Below are 19,451 nucleotides of genomic sequence, written 5' to 3'. Positions count from 1 at the left end.
ATTTAAAACGAAATTTATCATTTTTATATATCTCGTAATGAATGGAAATGCGAAAGTTTTATAATTCCGCCTAGACAGCATCTAAAAGTAATCGTTAAAAAAAGCCATAACGAGTATAACGAAATAATTTATAATACTGTTATCAGTCCGCCTATCTGGCTTTTTTTGCAAACTTTTACGGTGACAAAAATTTCGATAGATAGCAGATTTTTAACGTGCACATTCCTAGTTGACATTTAGTTACAAAATTCTAGAGATTGGTTTTAGTATCATCAAATAAATGTTTTTTTTTATTTTGTAATATAAACTAAACGATAAAAGATACCAACATGAATTGTAACGAAAGCCAGAAAAATATTAAAAATTTTCAAAAATCCTCCAGCCGCTAACTCTGTTGCATATACTTCCACAAAATTCACTAAAAAATATTCTTCTTCACTTTCTCATCACATTTACTAATTAAAATATTTCAATTAGGTTTCCCAACTAATTTGTGCTTCAAGCCACCACGACACACCATAAATCTTCAAATAACAAGAAAAGTGATTAAATTTTCACCTTACGAACGAACCATGGCCGACTATTACCATAACTAATGTAACAAAATAAATTATATCATGTACATGAACTCGCATACACAGATGCATACACACTCATCGAGCAGGTGGCCATCAATAAAAAAAAGAGAGAAAGAAAAAGAAAAATACATTATTCATTACAGCTAATTTCCAACTAAATATTAAAAAAAAGGAAATTCTGTTAAAAAGTCTGTGTGTTCTGCATAATAATTTTCACGAATTACATTATGCGTTATTAGTAAAAAGATTTAAAAAAATCGAATACGTTCGAGAAATTTCACGGATTTTACTAAAATTTTCCGGACACTTTTTTCTCATTTATTTTATTTAATTTTGTTATATTTTTGCATTGTATTTTTTGTTCTACATTTTTAGCGCAATCTTTCCAATCAAAGTCATGTGGTTTTGCTGGCTGTACCTTTGAATATATCTGGAAAATTTACTTGTGAAATATCCGTGGAAGCGCCATCATTTCAAACGGCTATGATTTCCGGTGAAATGGAGGTTGTGGGTAAGTGCAAAGAAAACGTGAAAAAAATGTGAAAAATTCTGGTGAGGTGCCGAAAAAAAATATTCTGTATGTTAAAGTCGATACGAAAAACAAGGAATAAAAAGAGCATAACAACAATATTTACAACAACAGCATTAGCAAATTAATTAGACAAATGAATAGCAATAGCAACAGCAACATTCTTAATTCTGTGCTCAATAAACACCAGTACTCATTATCGTCCGGTTCACTTTGATTGCGATACTTTGCTGCTGCAGTTGCTATTGCCCTCCTTTTGGATGTAAGCATTTAGTAAGAAATCTCCATTGTCTTTTCGTTTCGTTTTATCTCTCTCTCTTCACTACTACTGCTTTTCCACTTGATTCATTGCTTCACTACTATGTACTGTTTGGCATTGTTTTCGTGTTATGCATAGAATTACCGATTGAACAGGCCAGTGTGACGGGTATACAGCCACGTTATCGTATCGGTGATTTGGTTGACGGCAATTGCTCAATTAAATACTCTAAACCAGCTGCTAATTTGACGTGGACTATTAACGGTGTTGTGGTAAGTATGTGTGACATATTTACAAAGAAATAAAAAACAACAGCAATAGGGCGCGTACACTCAGATGCAAGATAACGGACGGAGAGTTTTATGTCTAATGAAATTACTTAATACGACTTGTTAATAAGGAAAATAAAACAAAATACAATTCTTTTTTTAAATTCAACGAACATCGAAAAAATAAGTATTTCATTAAGCAAGAAATGAAAATCGAAATCAAAAACAAAAAAAAAAAAAAAACAATTCAGATTAATGAATATTAATTTATTTATTATTTTCCTTTTTTTTTTTGTGACCTATCGGTGTAATTAAACATTCAGCAAAACGAATAAATTTTTTCATTTATTACGACTTATCAATATTTTCATATTAATTTTTCCCTTACTATACAAGCCTCTAGCAGCACAATATTTGCTTGCTTACTCCCTCCCTGGTACACACCAACGAAAATGTACACATTTTGCATAACTAATAGTTTCTTGTCGTGTTGAAGTCGTAACAAAAACAGAGAGAAACAAATATTTTTGTTTGAATATTGTCATCACGTTTCCATCATAGAAATACATACAACATATTTTTCATTGGTTATGTTTGTTTGAATAACATTGGCATTCTATTACCCCCCAGGAGAGAATTCAATAGTAATTGTGATGTACATAACGTAGCCGATATACATATGCATGCAAAAATATTTATTCCTTCATATTGATATCGATACATCTGCTAAGGGCACAGTAATAATAACAACAGCAACAACAACAAAAGCAAAAGCAACATTGATTGATGTTTTCAAATGTTTTTTGCATTGATAAAGGGGGAGTAATTTATTATACATTTTCTATACTTTTTTTTTATCTTTTGCCGGTCAGTAAAAAGAAAATTTGTGAAATTTAACTTTTTCCAAAAGACAAAAGCATTAAAAAATGCATGTTTGAGTTATCAAGAGATGTACAATGATGTTCAGTAAACATTATATAAATATGCTTTCTTAGATGTTACCGTAAAGACTTTTCCCTGTTTGTTTACATATATTCTTGTTTTTTTTTTTTGTTGTCCTTCTTGCAAGTCTAGCTGATATCAACTATTAATTTTAATACATTGTCTGCGGTTGATCGGTATATTCATTTTCTCAAAACGTTTGCAACTCTTAGTTTCAAAGAATTTACAATAACATTTTTGATCAACATCCAATTCTGAATCTGCTGGCCGCTTTAGGTGTTTTGCTTATTTCCACTCAAAAGCTACGGCAGATAAACCCATAAAGCTTTAAGCATATATTCTACGGTCGATGCTACAATACCTGTGCGAAAATGGAAAAAAATCGGCCACGTCTACAGTATAAAAATTTTGTCAAAATTTTGTCCTTACAACGCACAAAAGTAATTTACTTAAGCATTACGTCTGTTCACAAGTCCATCTGTCTGCCGGCCCAATTATTTAGTATCTGCGATAAACATTCCCGCTTTCGCAAAGAGCCTTCGAATTTGCAAAAGAATTTGAAACTCGTCCAAACCGGTTAAAGTGCACGTCTATAATGGAACAAGAATTAACAACACGTTTACTTGCGTTCTTTTTCCTCAATGCTCAACAACTACACAGGGCGCACGATAAATATTCTACAAAAACAAACGAAATAAGCCAAGCCACGTTTTGGAGTAACGGTCATGACTAAAAAGCAAACCGTGTTGTCATACGTTTTGTAAATATCCATGCGTTTTCAGTAGTGTTAATCCTCGTTCCAAAATATGTCAACATAGCGAATTTCATAAAAATATCTTAAAAATTGCAGCTTGTAGTTTTAAAATGAGACCACTTGGACAGATATCAGGCAAGCAGAGCGACTTATATGGCTTTAGAAAACTATTCAGAATGGATTGGAACAACAAAAGGTAGATCTACAGTAAGTCCCTTTGAGTGTTCCGCACATTCTCGCAAACGTAACACATCCACTTGCTTCGGTAAGCCCGCGTGTTTTAAATGAAAATGTCTTATTGCATTGCGATCGCAACAGCAAATCTTTCGTACACATAAGTCCCTAATTTGAATTAGGGTAGCGCCTGCCACAGCGAGTGGAAACTCTCCAGATTTGTTCTAATTCTGGATTCAGTATGGAAAACGAACGAGAGCTCGCATGCGCACATGGAGCTCTTAATAACTTTTTAATACAAAAAAAATTAGGAAATGCAAGTTCTAACGGATATCGAAAACGGATTCGAGCAAAAAACTTGTGACAACCATAATCGTTCGCCGTTTTGACCCCACTCACTGGTTCACGTTGGCTATATATAGTTGGATCAGATTAAGTTTAGAGATGCGAAAGCCCCACTTGACTGGCTAGACATGAAGACAGGATTTTTTCCAGCTGATAGCAATGCCGAGAAAAATTTCTAGGAAAAGACAAAATCCGTTCTAATTTGGTTTCGGGCCGAGACCGAGTAAAGTTTATATGTGAAAGTGGTGAACTGTAGTAAATCGTGCAGTAACACCATTTAGGTTAGTAAAGCGTTGGAAGTTTAACCTAGATGTCTAAAAATTCAAAAAAATAAAGTCATACTGCAATTAAAATATTATTATTATTATAGTTTTAGACTAATGAAAAATGAAAAAGACATTGAGCGTTAGCAACACGGGCTATCGGCTCTAATTTACTAAGCTTCGTAGTATTAATAAAGTAATATATAGAATTCGGTTCTGAAGTTGATTTTAGAATATCCAAAGGGTTAGTCGTTCCAAATGCAATAGCAAGGAAAAGTTAAGGCACTCCACGACTGCAGATTGGGGAGGAAGACTTCTGCAAGATCCATTGGTGAGTTGCAATTGTATGACCAAGACGAAGTCTCGAAAATGTTTGAATCTTGGTTTTCTCAATATTTGTTGGATATAAAGGCGGAATTAATTGGAGGTTAATGGAAGATTAGTGTTGATGATGGTATTGTAAATTTCCTTCTGCAATTTTCTCTATAACTTTTCTTCCAATGCATCTTTGAAGATCCAACTTTTCCATGACATCATCCATAATTAGAGGAGCAGAAGCAGCTTACTTGCGCGATCAGCCTGCCCATTTCCCAATAAACAAATAAAATACAATTGTGGAGATAAGTTCAAATAAGAGGCATTATTACATTTGCGTTATCAGAACGGTACGTATAAAGAAAACCAGAAAGTAGCGGATAAAAGCCGGAAGGATAGTGCATTCGAGCGCGAATCTCATCGCTGGCCCAAAAAATATAAGTGTTGCTTTCTTGCTTTATGATCGCTTTTGGCGATGAATACAGAAGATTTGCCTTAAATCGAATATTGTTTTCACAAAACTTTCAAAAATTTACGAGTGCAAAGTACCCATTAGTATTTAATTTGAAAGTATAAAAGTCAAGTACTAGTTAATTATTTTTACGAACACGTATATATCCGTTCTATCAGCTATAAGACATCATATAAATGCTAATGTAGCTGATTTCTAGAAGAATTCAAAAATCTAATGTTGGCTTTTTGATAAATTGGAAAAAAACAGCAGAATCCAGAAGATTTGGTAAGTTCTACGTTAGTCCAACCATTATCTTAACGCTCATTAATTACTCACTTCCGTTTTTATGGATGTAAGCTTTCGATTCTTTTCTCCAATATTAATTATTCGCCATCTCATCTAATTAGTGCCATTGTTTGCTTATTTGTTTCCTTAATTGATTGCAAACGCTGCCGCCACGTAACCATTTTAATGATTGCATAAGACAAAACGAAACCCGTTCTTGACTTAATAAGCTCAGTATGTAATGAGAATTGCTGTACAAGAAAACTTTATTCGCGGAAATATGCTAGTGGAAATTGTTCTTTAAGCCTTAAAGTATTATCTCATTTTATTAAATATCTTTGATTTTTATTCATATCATTTAAAATATTTATAAATCACTTGTGTCAACATGAAAAACTTATAACATTTTAGAATTTCGAAAAAAAAAAATTTAACTTTATTTGAATATGTGACAAGAATACCATTAAATCCGTTGATATATGTTTATTAAAAAAATAAAAATAAAATAAAAAAAAAATTAACACTAAGCCTTCGTTTATATGTTTGCCCTACAAAAATAGCAATTACTTCCCCTAGATGGCTTTTTCAATCCGAAAAAAAATCAGCAATATTTTTTGCACATTTTTATTCTTCTTTTTTTTAAACCCAAAACAATGCCCGAAATAAATTCTCAATAAAATATGAAACACACAAAAATTTAGAGGAATATTTACGTTTTAATGGCAAATAAACAAAACATATTAAGCAGAAGTTTAAACTGAAACAAATGCATCAACAACAATCTGGTGATGGTGATAGAGCAACGGAAATTGTGCAACATTTGACCAGAGACTGACAAAACTCTAAAAAAAGAGAGAGTAAAAGATGCAAAAAAACAAATCTAACAATTTCTGTAAAATAAAACAATAAAACATTTTGTTGGCGTAGATCTCTAAGCAAGGAGCGAAAAACAGATTTGATTTGTATCCAAAAACAACACGAATACAAGAAAAAGTACAAAAATATGAATTATGAATGTATAGCAACAGATTTTTTTAGGCCATAAATGCCGTACCAAGGAAGCGAAATATACAAAATAGCAAAAAACTTACAGCGCTACCAAAACAATAACAGAGGTCTCCTACACGTTAAACTTTCATTAAAACACCAACGCAACGTGATGTCGTAGCAAAAACATAAAACAATCATTTCTAGCATCGTTTGCATTCGTCATCAAGAGAGATCTCTGAAACCAACATTAGACCAGCAGGAAATTTGGTTACCCCTCTTAACGCGCTCAAAACCAAAAAAAAACCCACATTTAGCTGAAATCTATTGTTTGCAATTTTTTTTCTACATAGCCTGCCTGACTATCAGCGCGTTCCTATAAAACAATAGTGAATGTTATTAAGGGAGTTTTCTCTACATTTTTCCGCCTGGTCTTGTAACGAAAAAGAGAATAACTCCTGAATGGTTTTATTCGAAATTTTATTTAGTAAACATTTCGGTGTGATTTTTTTACTTAGCCGATGTCACAAGTGCCAAGTAATTATTTCGTTAACCGCGGAAAGCGGTCGGGGAATAGCAAGTTATGGCAAAAAGTTTTCGGTCTTAAATTGTTTGCGAAAAAAGTGTTTCGCTTCCTTAAATATAAAGAAAATTATTTAAACTTGCATCAAGTGCAGTAAAGTGTCTTTCTATGAAATACTTTTGAAAAATGCATCAATAAAAATTATTTGAAACTTATTTGTCGTGCAGATTATGAGCACATTCCGCAATTTGCTAAAAAGCATACCAAGAAACGGTGTGAAAGCCTTGCAGCCGTTTGTTTGTTAAGTAACTTTTCTTTTAAATATTGTTAAATATTTATTTAAATACTTAAATTAAAATTTAATTAATAGCCCTGGTCGAATTTTACTCTTGTCATTTCATTTAGACCACTAACAACTCGCATTATCGGGATGTATAGGATGTATAGGGCTGTATGTTTGGGTGTTTGTTAAAAAACTGTATCACAAAAATTTGCTTAAACATATCTCCTCTTTACAAAAGAGCAAGTTAGAATAATGCCTTCAAGAACTGTTCGAGAGAGCTATGCAAGAACTGTATTCTATTTTCTCTCCCTAGAATTAAAAATTCTAGCTGGCAATTACTTTAAAATAATAGAAATAAGTGTAGAGCAACTCATGAAGAATGTACTTACCTTGACACAGATTTTAGTAAGTTCTTCCGAGAGCCTGGGAGGTAATATTAAAAAGATTTTAAATCAGTTTATATTCATTAATTTATTTATTTCCAATTTGCGAAGTGATTATAAATAGTTTTCTTTCTCAGAAATTTTATTTTGAATTTGCATAATTCATAAGCAGATGTTTACACGGTACTTGTAAATCACGGTTTCCACACACCACGGTACAAAATTAGTGACTGTGCTAACACAGCTTCGATATAACACGATTCCAAAACATCGAATGTTTTCTTCGATTGAGTTCTGCGTTTATTATACCCATCATGTGAAAACGCGTGTAACGGCCAGAAGGAAGCCTCAGAGACTCCACAAAGTATATATATTCTTGATAAGTATCAAATTCTGAATCGATTTAAGCATGTCCGTCTGTAAGGGATACAACACGAATAAGGTTTCGATAAACGATACACTTTGTTTTTATTTATATAAAAGTTTATATATTTATATTTGTGTTTAAGTTTAGCACAAAATGTATGACTTTTCTCACAACGAATAACAACAAAATCAATATGTACTCAATATCAACAACGTCTCTCTTCATCCAATCGTCAATTTTTTAAAAACACCAACTCTGTAGACTTTGTAGACTTCACCATAATTAATTTAGAATTAACACGCATAGCTTGTCGCATTTTACTCACCAAGTCCTTTTGTGTGGTACCCATATCAACGGTATTGTAACAAAAAAATTAACCCATTACGACGTAACGCCCACCGTCATTAATTTAGAATTAACACTTTTGCTTTGTCCGCTTCCACTCTCCGAGTCGTTTTATTTGGTATTCATATCGCTGGCGTTATAAAGAAGAAATTAGCCCACAAGGTCGTGGTGTTCACCATATTTATTTTAGAATGTCTTTTAGACAGATACTATATGCTATGCACTTAAGGAAATTAAAAAATTGTTTTAGCCATTCCGCATGTTAACACATAAGTGCTAAAGTTTTTCGAAAAATATTATGAATGTGAAAATTTCAGCTTCCAACCTTTTATAATTTGTGAATAATGGCCAAAAAGCCAAAGATTTTTGCTTACAAAAACAGAGTTGCGTTCAGTTTACATTTTACTGCAGGCATGTGGTTTGACCAATTTCGCACATTTTTAGTATCAACTTGCGTGCAAAAACTTCCCGTTTTTCTACCAAATTTGAAGTTGAACAGAAGCGTGTCAACAACACACAGTACACAAATACACTGACGGATAGACGTGGTTGAATCAATTCGGAATTACATGCTGATCAAGAATATATATATATACACTTTATAGCGTCTTTGGAGCTTCTTTTTTTGGGTTGCAAACATTATCACAAAATAAATTTACCCCCATCCTGCAGTAGTGGGCATAAAAATTGACGTTTTCAAGTGCATTTCGTGGGCTAATATAGATATTGGCATGATATTTGACAGAGATGATATCGTATGAAATTTGACACAGATGTCAGCTTATTTGTCCACAGTCGCATATACATTTCTTATTTCTTTAAAAAACAGCAAAATTTATAATTATAGCAAACTATGAAAACATTCTTCCCAAACTTTTAACTTCTTGACAGAAACACTCAAAATTTTCGAAACGCCGCCCTATTTTTTTTGGAAATGAGTTTAAATGAAAGTATATATTTTCCAAAAGCACATTAGGAGACAGGAGGAGCTAGAAATCAACAGGCAGATAGACAGAGTTTCTTCCTAATCTTCCCTGCAAAGATTCATTTTTTGGCGTTGCGCTTGAGAAAGATTGAAATTTTCCAGGAAAACATTTTTTGCAACCGACAAAAAAAAATTGATCATCTGCAAGATTGCTCCTTAAATAAAGAGAACACTCCAAACACTAAATCTGGGCATGGGAGAGATTTTCAGACTTGGCCAAATGAACTCAAATAACATCGGGAAGATACTTTTAGCGAACAAAACTAATTAACCTGTTTTAGCTAAATTGCTCAACTTCCTAAAAACCTTTAAGGGCGTCTAACCTAACCTCGTGAGTATACAAACTAACATTTTTAGTAAATACAGATTGTACATATTTCAATTCATACGTACATGAAAAGTTAAAAGAAAAAAATTTTATCTATATTATTATCCTATTAGGACAATTCATGGATACCTGTCATGTAATCTATCCTAAATTTTACGAACCTAACATTGTGGATTTGTCCTATCAAAAATATTCAATATTCATAAGACTAAATTTCTATGGCTATCATTATACATTTTAAGTGGATATTTACGAATTTTTTCTGCTGCAGTCCACCAATTTGTAAGGGCATGTCCTCTTTCTGGAAATTACTTCAGTTTCCTAGCTCTTGTTAACGTATTTAGTATCAAATTTATTAGGTTAACGAATTCATTTCATTTCGTGCAGGGCGATATTTGGCGATCCACAATCTACGTCAAGTACTGCTAAAATGGCAAGCGTATGAGCAAACTAACTGATCGGGGCTACTTCTATCTGCAAATTTTACGAAAAACGTAATCGAGCTAAGTTTACTTGTTCTGATTTTGGTCTGTTTTGGCTTACAGTCGTAATGAAAACAATATTTGCAGCGCCTTATTCGTTACAGCTTCCCTATTGAATTTCGTAGAGAAAGTACTTGTGTGTCCTATTGATTTGAGGATATAACTCTGACTCTTCATTTTGACGGGAAGAGACTTGGAAAAGAGTACATCTACTCAATCTCCCAATTTTAGGATGACTTGGACAATTTTCTTTGCTGTTCAAACGGAATAACCAATAATGTGGTTGATATTATATAAAGTAAATTTTGTTTATTTCATTTAAATACTGCATTTATGTACTTAGAGAAATTCCAAAGAGTTCATTTTGCTTGCATAAAAAAGTACAAAATTATTTTATCTAATGAAATTGCAATCCGTGGGTTCATCTCTTGGGTTTTGTACCAAATTATTTCCAACGTATATATTTTATAATGCCGTGAACGAACCACTTTGTGTCTTTAGCATCCATATAGACTGTAATGTCCATATGTTGCACGTGTTTGTGTAAACATTGAAAAGTTAGTTTTTCGACCTCCAAAGATCTGAAAAGCCCGTTTCTCAAACATGCCCAAGTCGGGAAAACAAATACAATGTGCTGCGCATCGTCGTTTGTGCCTTAGCGCAGGTCGCATGCGTTATCTGCACGTAAGTTGAAACTGCATAAATAACTCGAAAAATTTCCATGACAAGTAAACTATTGAATTAGGAAAAAATTAACTTCTGCGTGTTTCTTCCCCACCCATTGTTCTACGTTTGGCGTCAGGCTGCAAGTCCAACTTCCCTTCGAGTCGTTTTTTCATCGCTGCTGCTAACGTAATACCTTCTCTGCCCAAATAGACGTTGCATATAACTTTTCGCCAGGACTGTTTCATTTCAAGCTTGCACAAAATGGTTAGGGTTACAAATGTTTTATTCGATCCAGGCTTTATCTGTTCCAGAATCTCAAACTATAACTAAATTAAATACAGTATCCGTCCACTTTTCTATCCCTTACCAGTACGGCTGCAGTTTTTCCAAAGGCAAGTTTCAGGGTGGACTTATCTAACGATCTACTTACATGGCTTAAGCTATCGTTTGCTACAATCTGTGTTAACGGGCTTGAGCCGTTCTGTACAGTCAGGGCAATGCCATCCGCATAACCTATCAACTTGGTTTTGCTTGAAAGATCTATATTGGGCAAGCTGTCACACCTTCCATTTATCAGAGAAGATCCTCTCTTCTAAACACTTTTGGAATATCGTAACGAAGATGTCTGGCCTCCTTTGTATCGCTGCCTTTAGCGCCTTGTATGAGAATTTATCCGGGTCAGAGGTTTTCACGTCCCCGATTTTTGCATGCGCTCAGTAACTGTTCCACAGTAAGTATTGGTACTAATTCATTTTCCCTACCGTAAAAGTCTACCACTAAGTATGGCGGTCTCTGCGCAAAAAGTGTTGCTGCTATTTCTTGGAGCATGAGCGGAAACGAGCATTGCGGTGTTCTGTTTGCTTTCATTTTTTTTCAGGACGATTTTGAATGCCATCCTCTTGAAATAACATCTGCTTTCTGGCACATACAATTATGCTGCTTTTTATAGATTCACAGCAGGTCAATAGCTCATTAAAGCTTACCCTACCCTCGAGCACTGGACTTTCCGCCTAGCCTTTAAGCCTTTCCCAGCGACGCTATTTCGTCGGTTCACTTATAGCAGTGTAACGTCCTTACTCTTGCCCTCACGCAACCGCTGTGCTCAAAGTTCACATGTAGGAACGCTGTAGGAGTGGACACCCAAATTGCTTATTTTTCGGACACATCAGTTATCATTGAGCCCCGTCCTACACTTCGATATGGTTCTCTCAGTAATACCAGGTCCACCTTCTTCTCAATAAGCGTTTGCCAAAGCAGGTCATGAACCACTTTTCCGTGATCAAGACACTGTGTGTGTGTGCGTTTTTTTTTTTTTAAACATCGTGATTACATCATGGTGATCACTGATCACTGTGCGTGTACCTGTCGCACACGGCAGTAGCGTACGAGCAATTTGGACGCACAAGTTGTCTACCATAGATCCGAGATACTTTTTTTCATACGTATATTTTATTCCATCGGTTAAGAGTATCAAGTCAACACTATTGAAAGCTTTTTATAAGATTTCACCTATTCTGCTGGTGTATTTATTACCCCACTCTGTAACCCACGCGTTCAAGTCTCCAGCAGCGATGGCCGTCTTACGCTTACTGATTTCTGGCGCTCATTCCTCCCTTACCTGTGCGTAACTCACAGCTCTAGGGTGGGCGGCAAATAACAGCTAAAGATGTAAATGCACTAAATGCGCGGTTCGGATTATTTTCTGACCAAATATCCATAGTCCGATCTTATTAGTCATACCGCCGACTAAGATACCACTATTAACAATTCCCTGACACTGTTCCAAGATCAATAGCACGTTTATTTTTTGCTCAATAACGGTCTGTTTCGGCAAGCCTTATGTTGCCTCATAACGATGCAAGTTAAATTGCATCAAATTCATATCGGAGTTTTTCTAATAGCTATCTGATACGAAGAGTAACGCCCTAGGGTGGCTTTTGTCAAGCACTTTTCCAGTGACCCGGTTTACTGCGATTTAAGCAATATTGGCTCCTGTTAACTTTGTTTTTATAGGGTCTCGCTTTATACTCAAATTCAAGTCTTTTAAAACATCCAGTAGTTGCTCTCATATCACGCATCCTGCAGACCACCAATCCAATTTTTATCCTGACTCTATAATGAGTCGGCAGCCAGGCTGCTAGGCAATCTCACAATCACCATATGCGTGCCTGCATAATATATAGCATTTGCTTTTATTTCATTTCGATGAAGTAAAGTTCATAACTACCTTCGTTTTTAATTCCAACATGATTTCACCTCTCTAGGTTATTTAGTCTTAAACATATTCTCGCCCAGCTTAGGCAGGCTCTCATTTTTCCTTACATTTTTCAATGTATGTTTTAGGAATAGAAGCTCTGGCGTGCGTTGTACATGGTGGCTTCTTTCGAACGGGTCCTCTAGAGATTTGAGGCGTTCCTTTGGTGCCGGTTTTAGCTGATCTTATTGTTTAATTGTTGTGTTGTTTTTGTAAGTTTTTGTATATATATACATGTATGTATTTATGGACACCTGCGCTCGTGTATTTGTATGGAGCTACGCATATTTGTTTGCTTGCTAGTTTTTTTTTCCCAACCGAAGTTTGAACGATACAGATTTCTTATCACGGCGCCACTACCTATGCAACCAGTATACTACATTTTAAAGTTTATGAGCACTATTAGTTTTCAGCGATAGCTGAAAGCACTTGATCCATGATGCAACTGTGTCGCAATGGCATTTTGTTCTGTTTTTGCTCTTACTTTTTTTTGTTTTTCTTATTGACTGTTGCCATTAACCAGATTAAAGGAAACAAAAGACAAAGCAAATCTCGAACTATCAAAGAATTCTGGCTTTTCGCTGCAGATTTCTTTGTTTTAGCTTTTTTCTTTGTGTTTTGGCCGAAATCGATTGAGCATCCTAACCGATCGCGAACTTTTACCGCAGATTTGTTTAGCGTAAAGACGTCGCTTTTTTAAGTTTTTTTCTTACAGTAGTTTACTTAGAAAACAAAGAGCATGCAAAAGACGCATCCGCACAAGCGCTACGTATTCACCAAGAGAATACGTGTGTGTATTTAAGTGTGGGTATGCATGTATGTAAGTATGTGGAAGCTTGATATATATGTGCTATTAACTTTTCACTATTCGTCATATGTTTAGGAATCTAACAAGTATCAAAATTGATGACTAAGTGCTTTTGAAGGCAAGCAAAACGCAAATGAAATCGCTGCAGCCGCGCTAACGATAAAAATCTACTTTGCTTAAATTTGAAAAAAAAAGAATTGGAATAGATAAGTTTACGGTTTGCATGGTTTCTTTAAAGTCGAATATTTTTTTATTTTATCAAAGCTTTCATATCCATGCATATATATATTTATATGTAAAAATATATACTGTCAACAATCGTTAAGTCGTTTCCTATATTTATTATAAAAATAATTTTCTTTCAAAATTTGCATTTATGATTCGCTCTTTTTAACTATAATAAAGCTTTTCTATAAAAATAATTTTTAGAAGAAATATAAAAAACTAAAACATAAAATACAAAATCGATTTATAAATATTTATGAATGCAACAGCAACAAAAGAAGGGAAGAATAATAAAAATAAAAAAAAAAAATGAAAACTGATATTATTGAAGCGGAAATATTCATAAATACACTTTCAGATGGATATATATTTAGTAAAAGAGTGACAGGGACGGACGGAGGGAGAGCAGTAGCAAAAAAACATTTTAAATAAAAACAAAAAAACTAAAAAACAACAATATATCATATAATAAAAATAGAGAAGGCTAAGTTAAAAATAAAGCGTAAAATCTCCCTGCAACTTAAGGTTCACTTTAAAAAGATGACAAATTCTTAAATGCTATTGTGATATTGGTTGGGCTTAATGCAACTAAGAAAGAAATATCAGTCAAGAATTTTATGCTTCTTTACGAAACTTATTGTTTTCTTTCCATCCTGTGTGTTTTACTTATACACAATATTTTCATTCAATACACTTCAACATTATGATAACTACTTTCATATTTCCCCCCATGGTCGCTTATTTGCCCTCTGTCACATTTCTTACTTACCGGCATCTATGGAGTACAGTACTCTCGTAGATGGTACTCCAGCAACCACTTTCATTTCAATGCCTGCCCTGCCGCCTTGCTTTGCCTTTCTTTGGATTGTTCAGCCAATGTTGAGAGTAGTAAAGAATAGATTTACAGTTGAGTGATTAAGTAGAACATAAAATAGTAGTTGTTGTTGTGAGGATTTCTTCAACATTTTTGTTGTTTTTCCTTTTTTTTTATTTCCGTACTTACTGGCTCACTTCTCTTGCTACTGCTACTCTTTCGAATTGCATATACTGAGAGAGCCTTACGTTTATACTTTGAAGTTTAAGTAAATCTTGTCTAGTTTTAGACTGTCTGTCTGCATATCTGTCTTTGTGTTTGTCTTTTCTATACAAAGAAGAAAAAAACGCGTATACGCTTGCCTTGCTGTTATTGTGTTGGATGATAATATACAGTACTGGTCTTTTGTTGGTCGTCGTCTTGTTGTCAGTAAAGAGAACTAATGATGGGAAATTTATTTACAATAAAACACTTTATATTGTATGTATGTTCAGTGCAATACTACTAAATCCCGAGGTGGTATAAGAAAAATGTAATAAATTTAAGTGAAACATTAAGCAGCGAAGACCTGGCGTCAAGAAAGGAACGTAACCTTTAACTTTAAAGCCTCAAGAAAAGTTTTAATTTTATTAAATGTAAAGCTCTTAACAACCTTTTTAAAGTTCGTTTTTAAATATCCATAAAGGTTTTGCCAATATAAATTTTATTTGTTTAATTTTAGTATTCAAAATAAAACGCTTTTTTCAAATAACAAACATTTTAAAAAATTTTGCAATTTTACAAAAATATTTCATTTCATTTCCTGTTGATATATTTCGATAAAACAAAGAAAGCAAAGCTTATATCAGTGAAAATCATAAAAAAATAAAACAAGAACAAATAATCACCTAAGAAGAAAAAATCTAAATTTCATCTTCTGATGTTGCAGTACTTGTTTGTTGTTATTGCCTTTCAAAGAGCGAATTTCGAAATCAAATTGAAAAAAAATATCTGAAAATTAAATGAGAAAGCGGGCTAATTTATAATTATAATATAACAAAGGTATTACCGATGTTTCCTTTCTTTCACTCAATATCTTAAAAATATGATTACACTTATTATGATAAATATAACTTAACATTTCCGAGTAACAAATGCATTGATATAATTGTAAGAAAACAACAACAAGAGATTCGAAAGAAAGTCTTTGAAATTTTCGTTGATTGTAAGAGACTTTATTTAGCGCTTTGGATGAGTTTCATAGCAGAAAAAATGTTTTTCTCTCTTTCTGCTTCTAACACATTATTGATATTGTAAAAATAGGTCCTCATAACATGGTTCGAGAGGAATAAGCAAAATTATTTTGTAATTTTTTGAAATGTAAGAAAAGTCTTTAAAATTGTTTTGTGCAGGTGTTTTTATAAAGAATCTTACCACACATATTTCATAGGTTCACAGACAGAAAGGAGTCCCGTATCATGGACACGAAGAACCCAACCGGCACCAAATTTGAGACAGAAATGCATTGAGGAACTTGTATGCCATTTCAGAACAGAAACTGCGATAGTAAATTTTACAACTTTTTTATATAACAGTAAAAATCTTTCAAAAGATCTGTTTGCAGATGCAAGTTCTGCATAGACCACCCAAGATATAGGATTCCTTTCCTTCTGTAAGCTTGTAAAGCAAACCGTGGTGGTTTATAAAAGCAAAAACATCATGGCTAACTTCAAATTGATAAATTTCTTTTTTAGTTATAATTGCTAACATGTGGTAAAAAAATTTGTTGAAAATGCAATATGAATTAACCAACACATTTAAGAGTCAAGCAAGCTTCAAAGGCTCATCATGATCGGATTAGAATTAAACGCAAATGTTGAAAGCTTGATTGTACGAGCCATCTGCAAATTGTCTACAACGAAGAAAAGGCATACGTGTAGACGGGAAGCTAGAGCCACATGTCAAATAAACTAAATAATTTAAATTTGCAAGAGACCTTCAAAAATGCTTAGCCCCATATGGGAAAAGGCAGGTCATGGATCTGAAAACCTATTCGATTGATGATGATTTGCAATCAAGAAGAATGTATTGGTTTTTTTACAATTTTCTTTTCACGTCTTAAATGATTCTCTAAATAATATGATAATATCAAGATCTAAGGTCGAGTCTCGACAACCTATTCGGTGGTCGCTCGTTCAAACGTCATGGGCGCTACAGATTTCAATATAGCCGATAGCTCTAGCGCTTTAAAACTTCGGTCTTATTGTGGGACAACGAGTAATTTCTTAACCCATGAAGCATCCTCACTATGCCACATGCGCCACAAGCATCCATCTTCAACGATGAGGCTTTGCCACTGAGCCCAATACGCCTTCGTAATCGGGCTTTCTCTCCTCCCAGGTAGGACGCTCCTCCTTTTCTAAGGCCTTTAATATTGCGTTTAGATCCTTGTCGGCCATTTGAGCACTCCGCATGTCTTCCTTCGAAAAGCCCCCGTTGGGCTCCACGATAGTCCGGCAGATGACGACACCTCCTTTATTCTCGTTTTTTACGCAGTATTTGCAGTGCGGGTCGCATAGTCATCTGGACATAGCATCGGCATTGCCATGCGATTTCTGAAAGTCTGAAATCCGGAATTGGTAAGTTTGCAGTTTTTCAACAATTTTCAGAGCAGCATGTTCTGTCCTTAGGTGAAATTGTTGGCCATACAAATATTTGTGGAAGTGCTTGACAGATTGCGTTATTGCCAGCAGTTTTCGTCGCGTGACACAGTAATTCCTCTCGGCTTTAGATAGGCGTAATTTGTTACGACCTTTTCGTTACCGTCAATTTGCTGGGAGAGTACACTGCCCAAACGTTCTGCGCTTGCATCGGTATCCAGTATAAATTTTCCTTCCGGTACTGGATAAGCTAAAATGGGTGCTGCACATAACAGCTCTTTTAACTGCGTGAACGCGTGCTCTTGGGACTCACCCTATGTAAAGGGTTGATTTTTCTTCGTAAAGTCATGCAGTCTGCTAGTAACCATGGTGAACCTGGGGACGAATCTGCGATAGTATGTACATAGTCCTAGGAAACTGCGAACTTCATGCAAATTGTTTGGTCGTAGCCATTCTTTTACTGCTCGGATTTTCTCTTCATCCGTATGAATTCCAGTCGTGGAGACCTTGTGCCCAAGATATGTCACTTCCTTCCAAAAGAACATACATTTTTCGATAGTCAATTTTAACCCTGCCGCCCGTAATCGGTGAAAAACATTCGCCAGATTTTTTAGATGCTCCTTGAAATCTTTACCCATGACAATGATATCATCCAAATACACCAGTCATGTTTTCCAGTTCAGCCTTTTTAGCACGCAGTCTATTAGTCGCTCAAATGTGTCAGCCGCATTGCATAGTCCAAATGGCATTACGGTAAACTGATATAAACCGTCATCAGCCGAAAATGCGGTCTTTTCCTTGTCATGTTCGACGACCTCCACCTGTCGGTACCCACTCTTCAAATCTAAGGTTGAGAACCATTGCGAACCGGGCAATGTGTCTAAGGTGTCGTCGATCTTAGGCAAAGGTTAGCTATCCTTCTTGGTAACTTCGTTCAACTTCCTGTAATCCACACAAAATGTGGTAGACCCATCTTTTTTTTTAACATTAACTACTGGCTATTCGATGGTTCGGTAACTTTTCGCTCTAGCATGTCTTTAATCAAGTCCGCCACTTCTCCTCTTTTTGCCAGTGGAATTCTTCTAGACCGTTGCCAAATCGGACCAGCTCCTGCAGTCCATTAGTACGGCCATTCAAATTCATACTGCCGGCAAAAAGTAAAAATCTTTTGGCATATTTCTTCTGCTGCTCATCTAGATCGCTAGTCCATTTTTTTATAAGAATCTCAGCCTCTGGGGATATCTTTGGCACATGTTTTTGGTATTTCGGCCTGGTGATTTGCCACATATTCGGCGTTTCGGCATTGGGTTATAATTTTCCCTTTGTAAACTTTTGTTATAACGCTGGTTGGGTTTAATACTGGTATTAGATTGTTGACGATGATGTTGTCTTTTATACATTCTTTATTCGGCTCGACAACCCATATCTTACTTAGCCTTAGCTCTTGGGTAGCTGTGGCCCACGCTATTGCTTCTGAGTTTGGATTGCTTGTAATATTTCGGCTTGTCTGTCGTATCCCACAGTCAATGGCAAAGTCATATTAGCGTATTGTAACACTTGCCATTTCATATCTAGTACGAAGCCATGTTTTCCCATAAAATCCATCCCCAATATTACCTCGTCCATTATATCTGCCACCAGAAATTCATGCTTCATCGAAATGTCGCTAGTCGAAATGTTTCTAATAAATTTACTTTTAATAGCAGCTTCCTCACCTGTTGCCGTTCGGGACCTTGCTCCAACTAACGGGTCGAATTTTTCTTTGACAATTGTACTGTTGGTAACTGAATGAGAGGCACCAGTGTCCAGCGTGATGTGGTTACAGCCTTGGATCTTCCCATCGATCGTTAGGCTGCTGCTACTTCTCTTTGCTTCAGTAATGACGATCCTAGGGCTACTAAATTTCTTAGTCAGCCGTTGCCCCGCTATGCTGACTCTTTTTAACGCCTGTTCGTTGGATATCTTGCTGGCACCTTCAGTAATATTCCGTGTAGGTGATATGGAGTGTGTCCTTTTGTGTTTGGATCGGCAGTCCCGTGCAAAATGACCAGGTTTTTGGCAGGCATAACACTTGCGTGTTTTTGAAGCCGACATATGCTTATTTTCGCGTAGGACTTGTCGAAGTGCCGCGCAGACCACATCCAAATTATCGTTCTCGCTGGTAACTTCCGTACGTCTCACTTTCGTGCTTGACG

At 35.2% G+C, this 19,451-nt stretch overlaps 1 protein-coding gene across 2 annotated transcripts in view; it reads left to right on the top strand.

Moving 5' to 3' along the window:
• The window catches only part of LOC119642903, a 118,701-nt gene that overhangs the window by 89,081 nt on the left and 10,169 nt on the right, over positions 1-19,451 (top strand). For both annotated transcript variants that reach the window (XM_038042198.1, XM_038042199.1), the window contains exons 4-5: positions 954-1,089; positions 1,505-1,638. In XM_038042198.1, coding sequence (XP_037898126.1) covers positions 954-1,089; positions 1,505-1,638 — 270 coding nt within the window. The remainder of the gene's footprint in view (positions 1-953; positions 1,090-1,504; positions 1,639-19,451) is intronic.

Source organism: Glossina fuscipes, unplaced genomic scaffold, assembly GCF_014805625.2.
Source record: "Glossina fuscipes isolate IAEA_lab_2018 unplaced genomic scaffold, Yale_Gfus_2 287, whole genome shotgun sequence".
NCBI lineage: Eukaryota > Metazoa > Arthropoda > Insecta > Diptera > Glossinidae > Glossina > Glossina fuscipes.
This window is presented reverse-complemented; position numbering and strand designations above follow the sequence as displayed.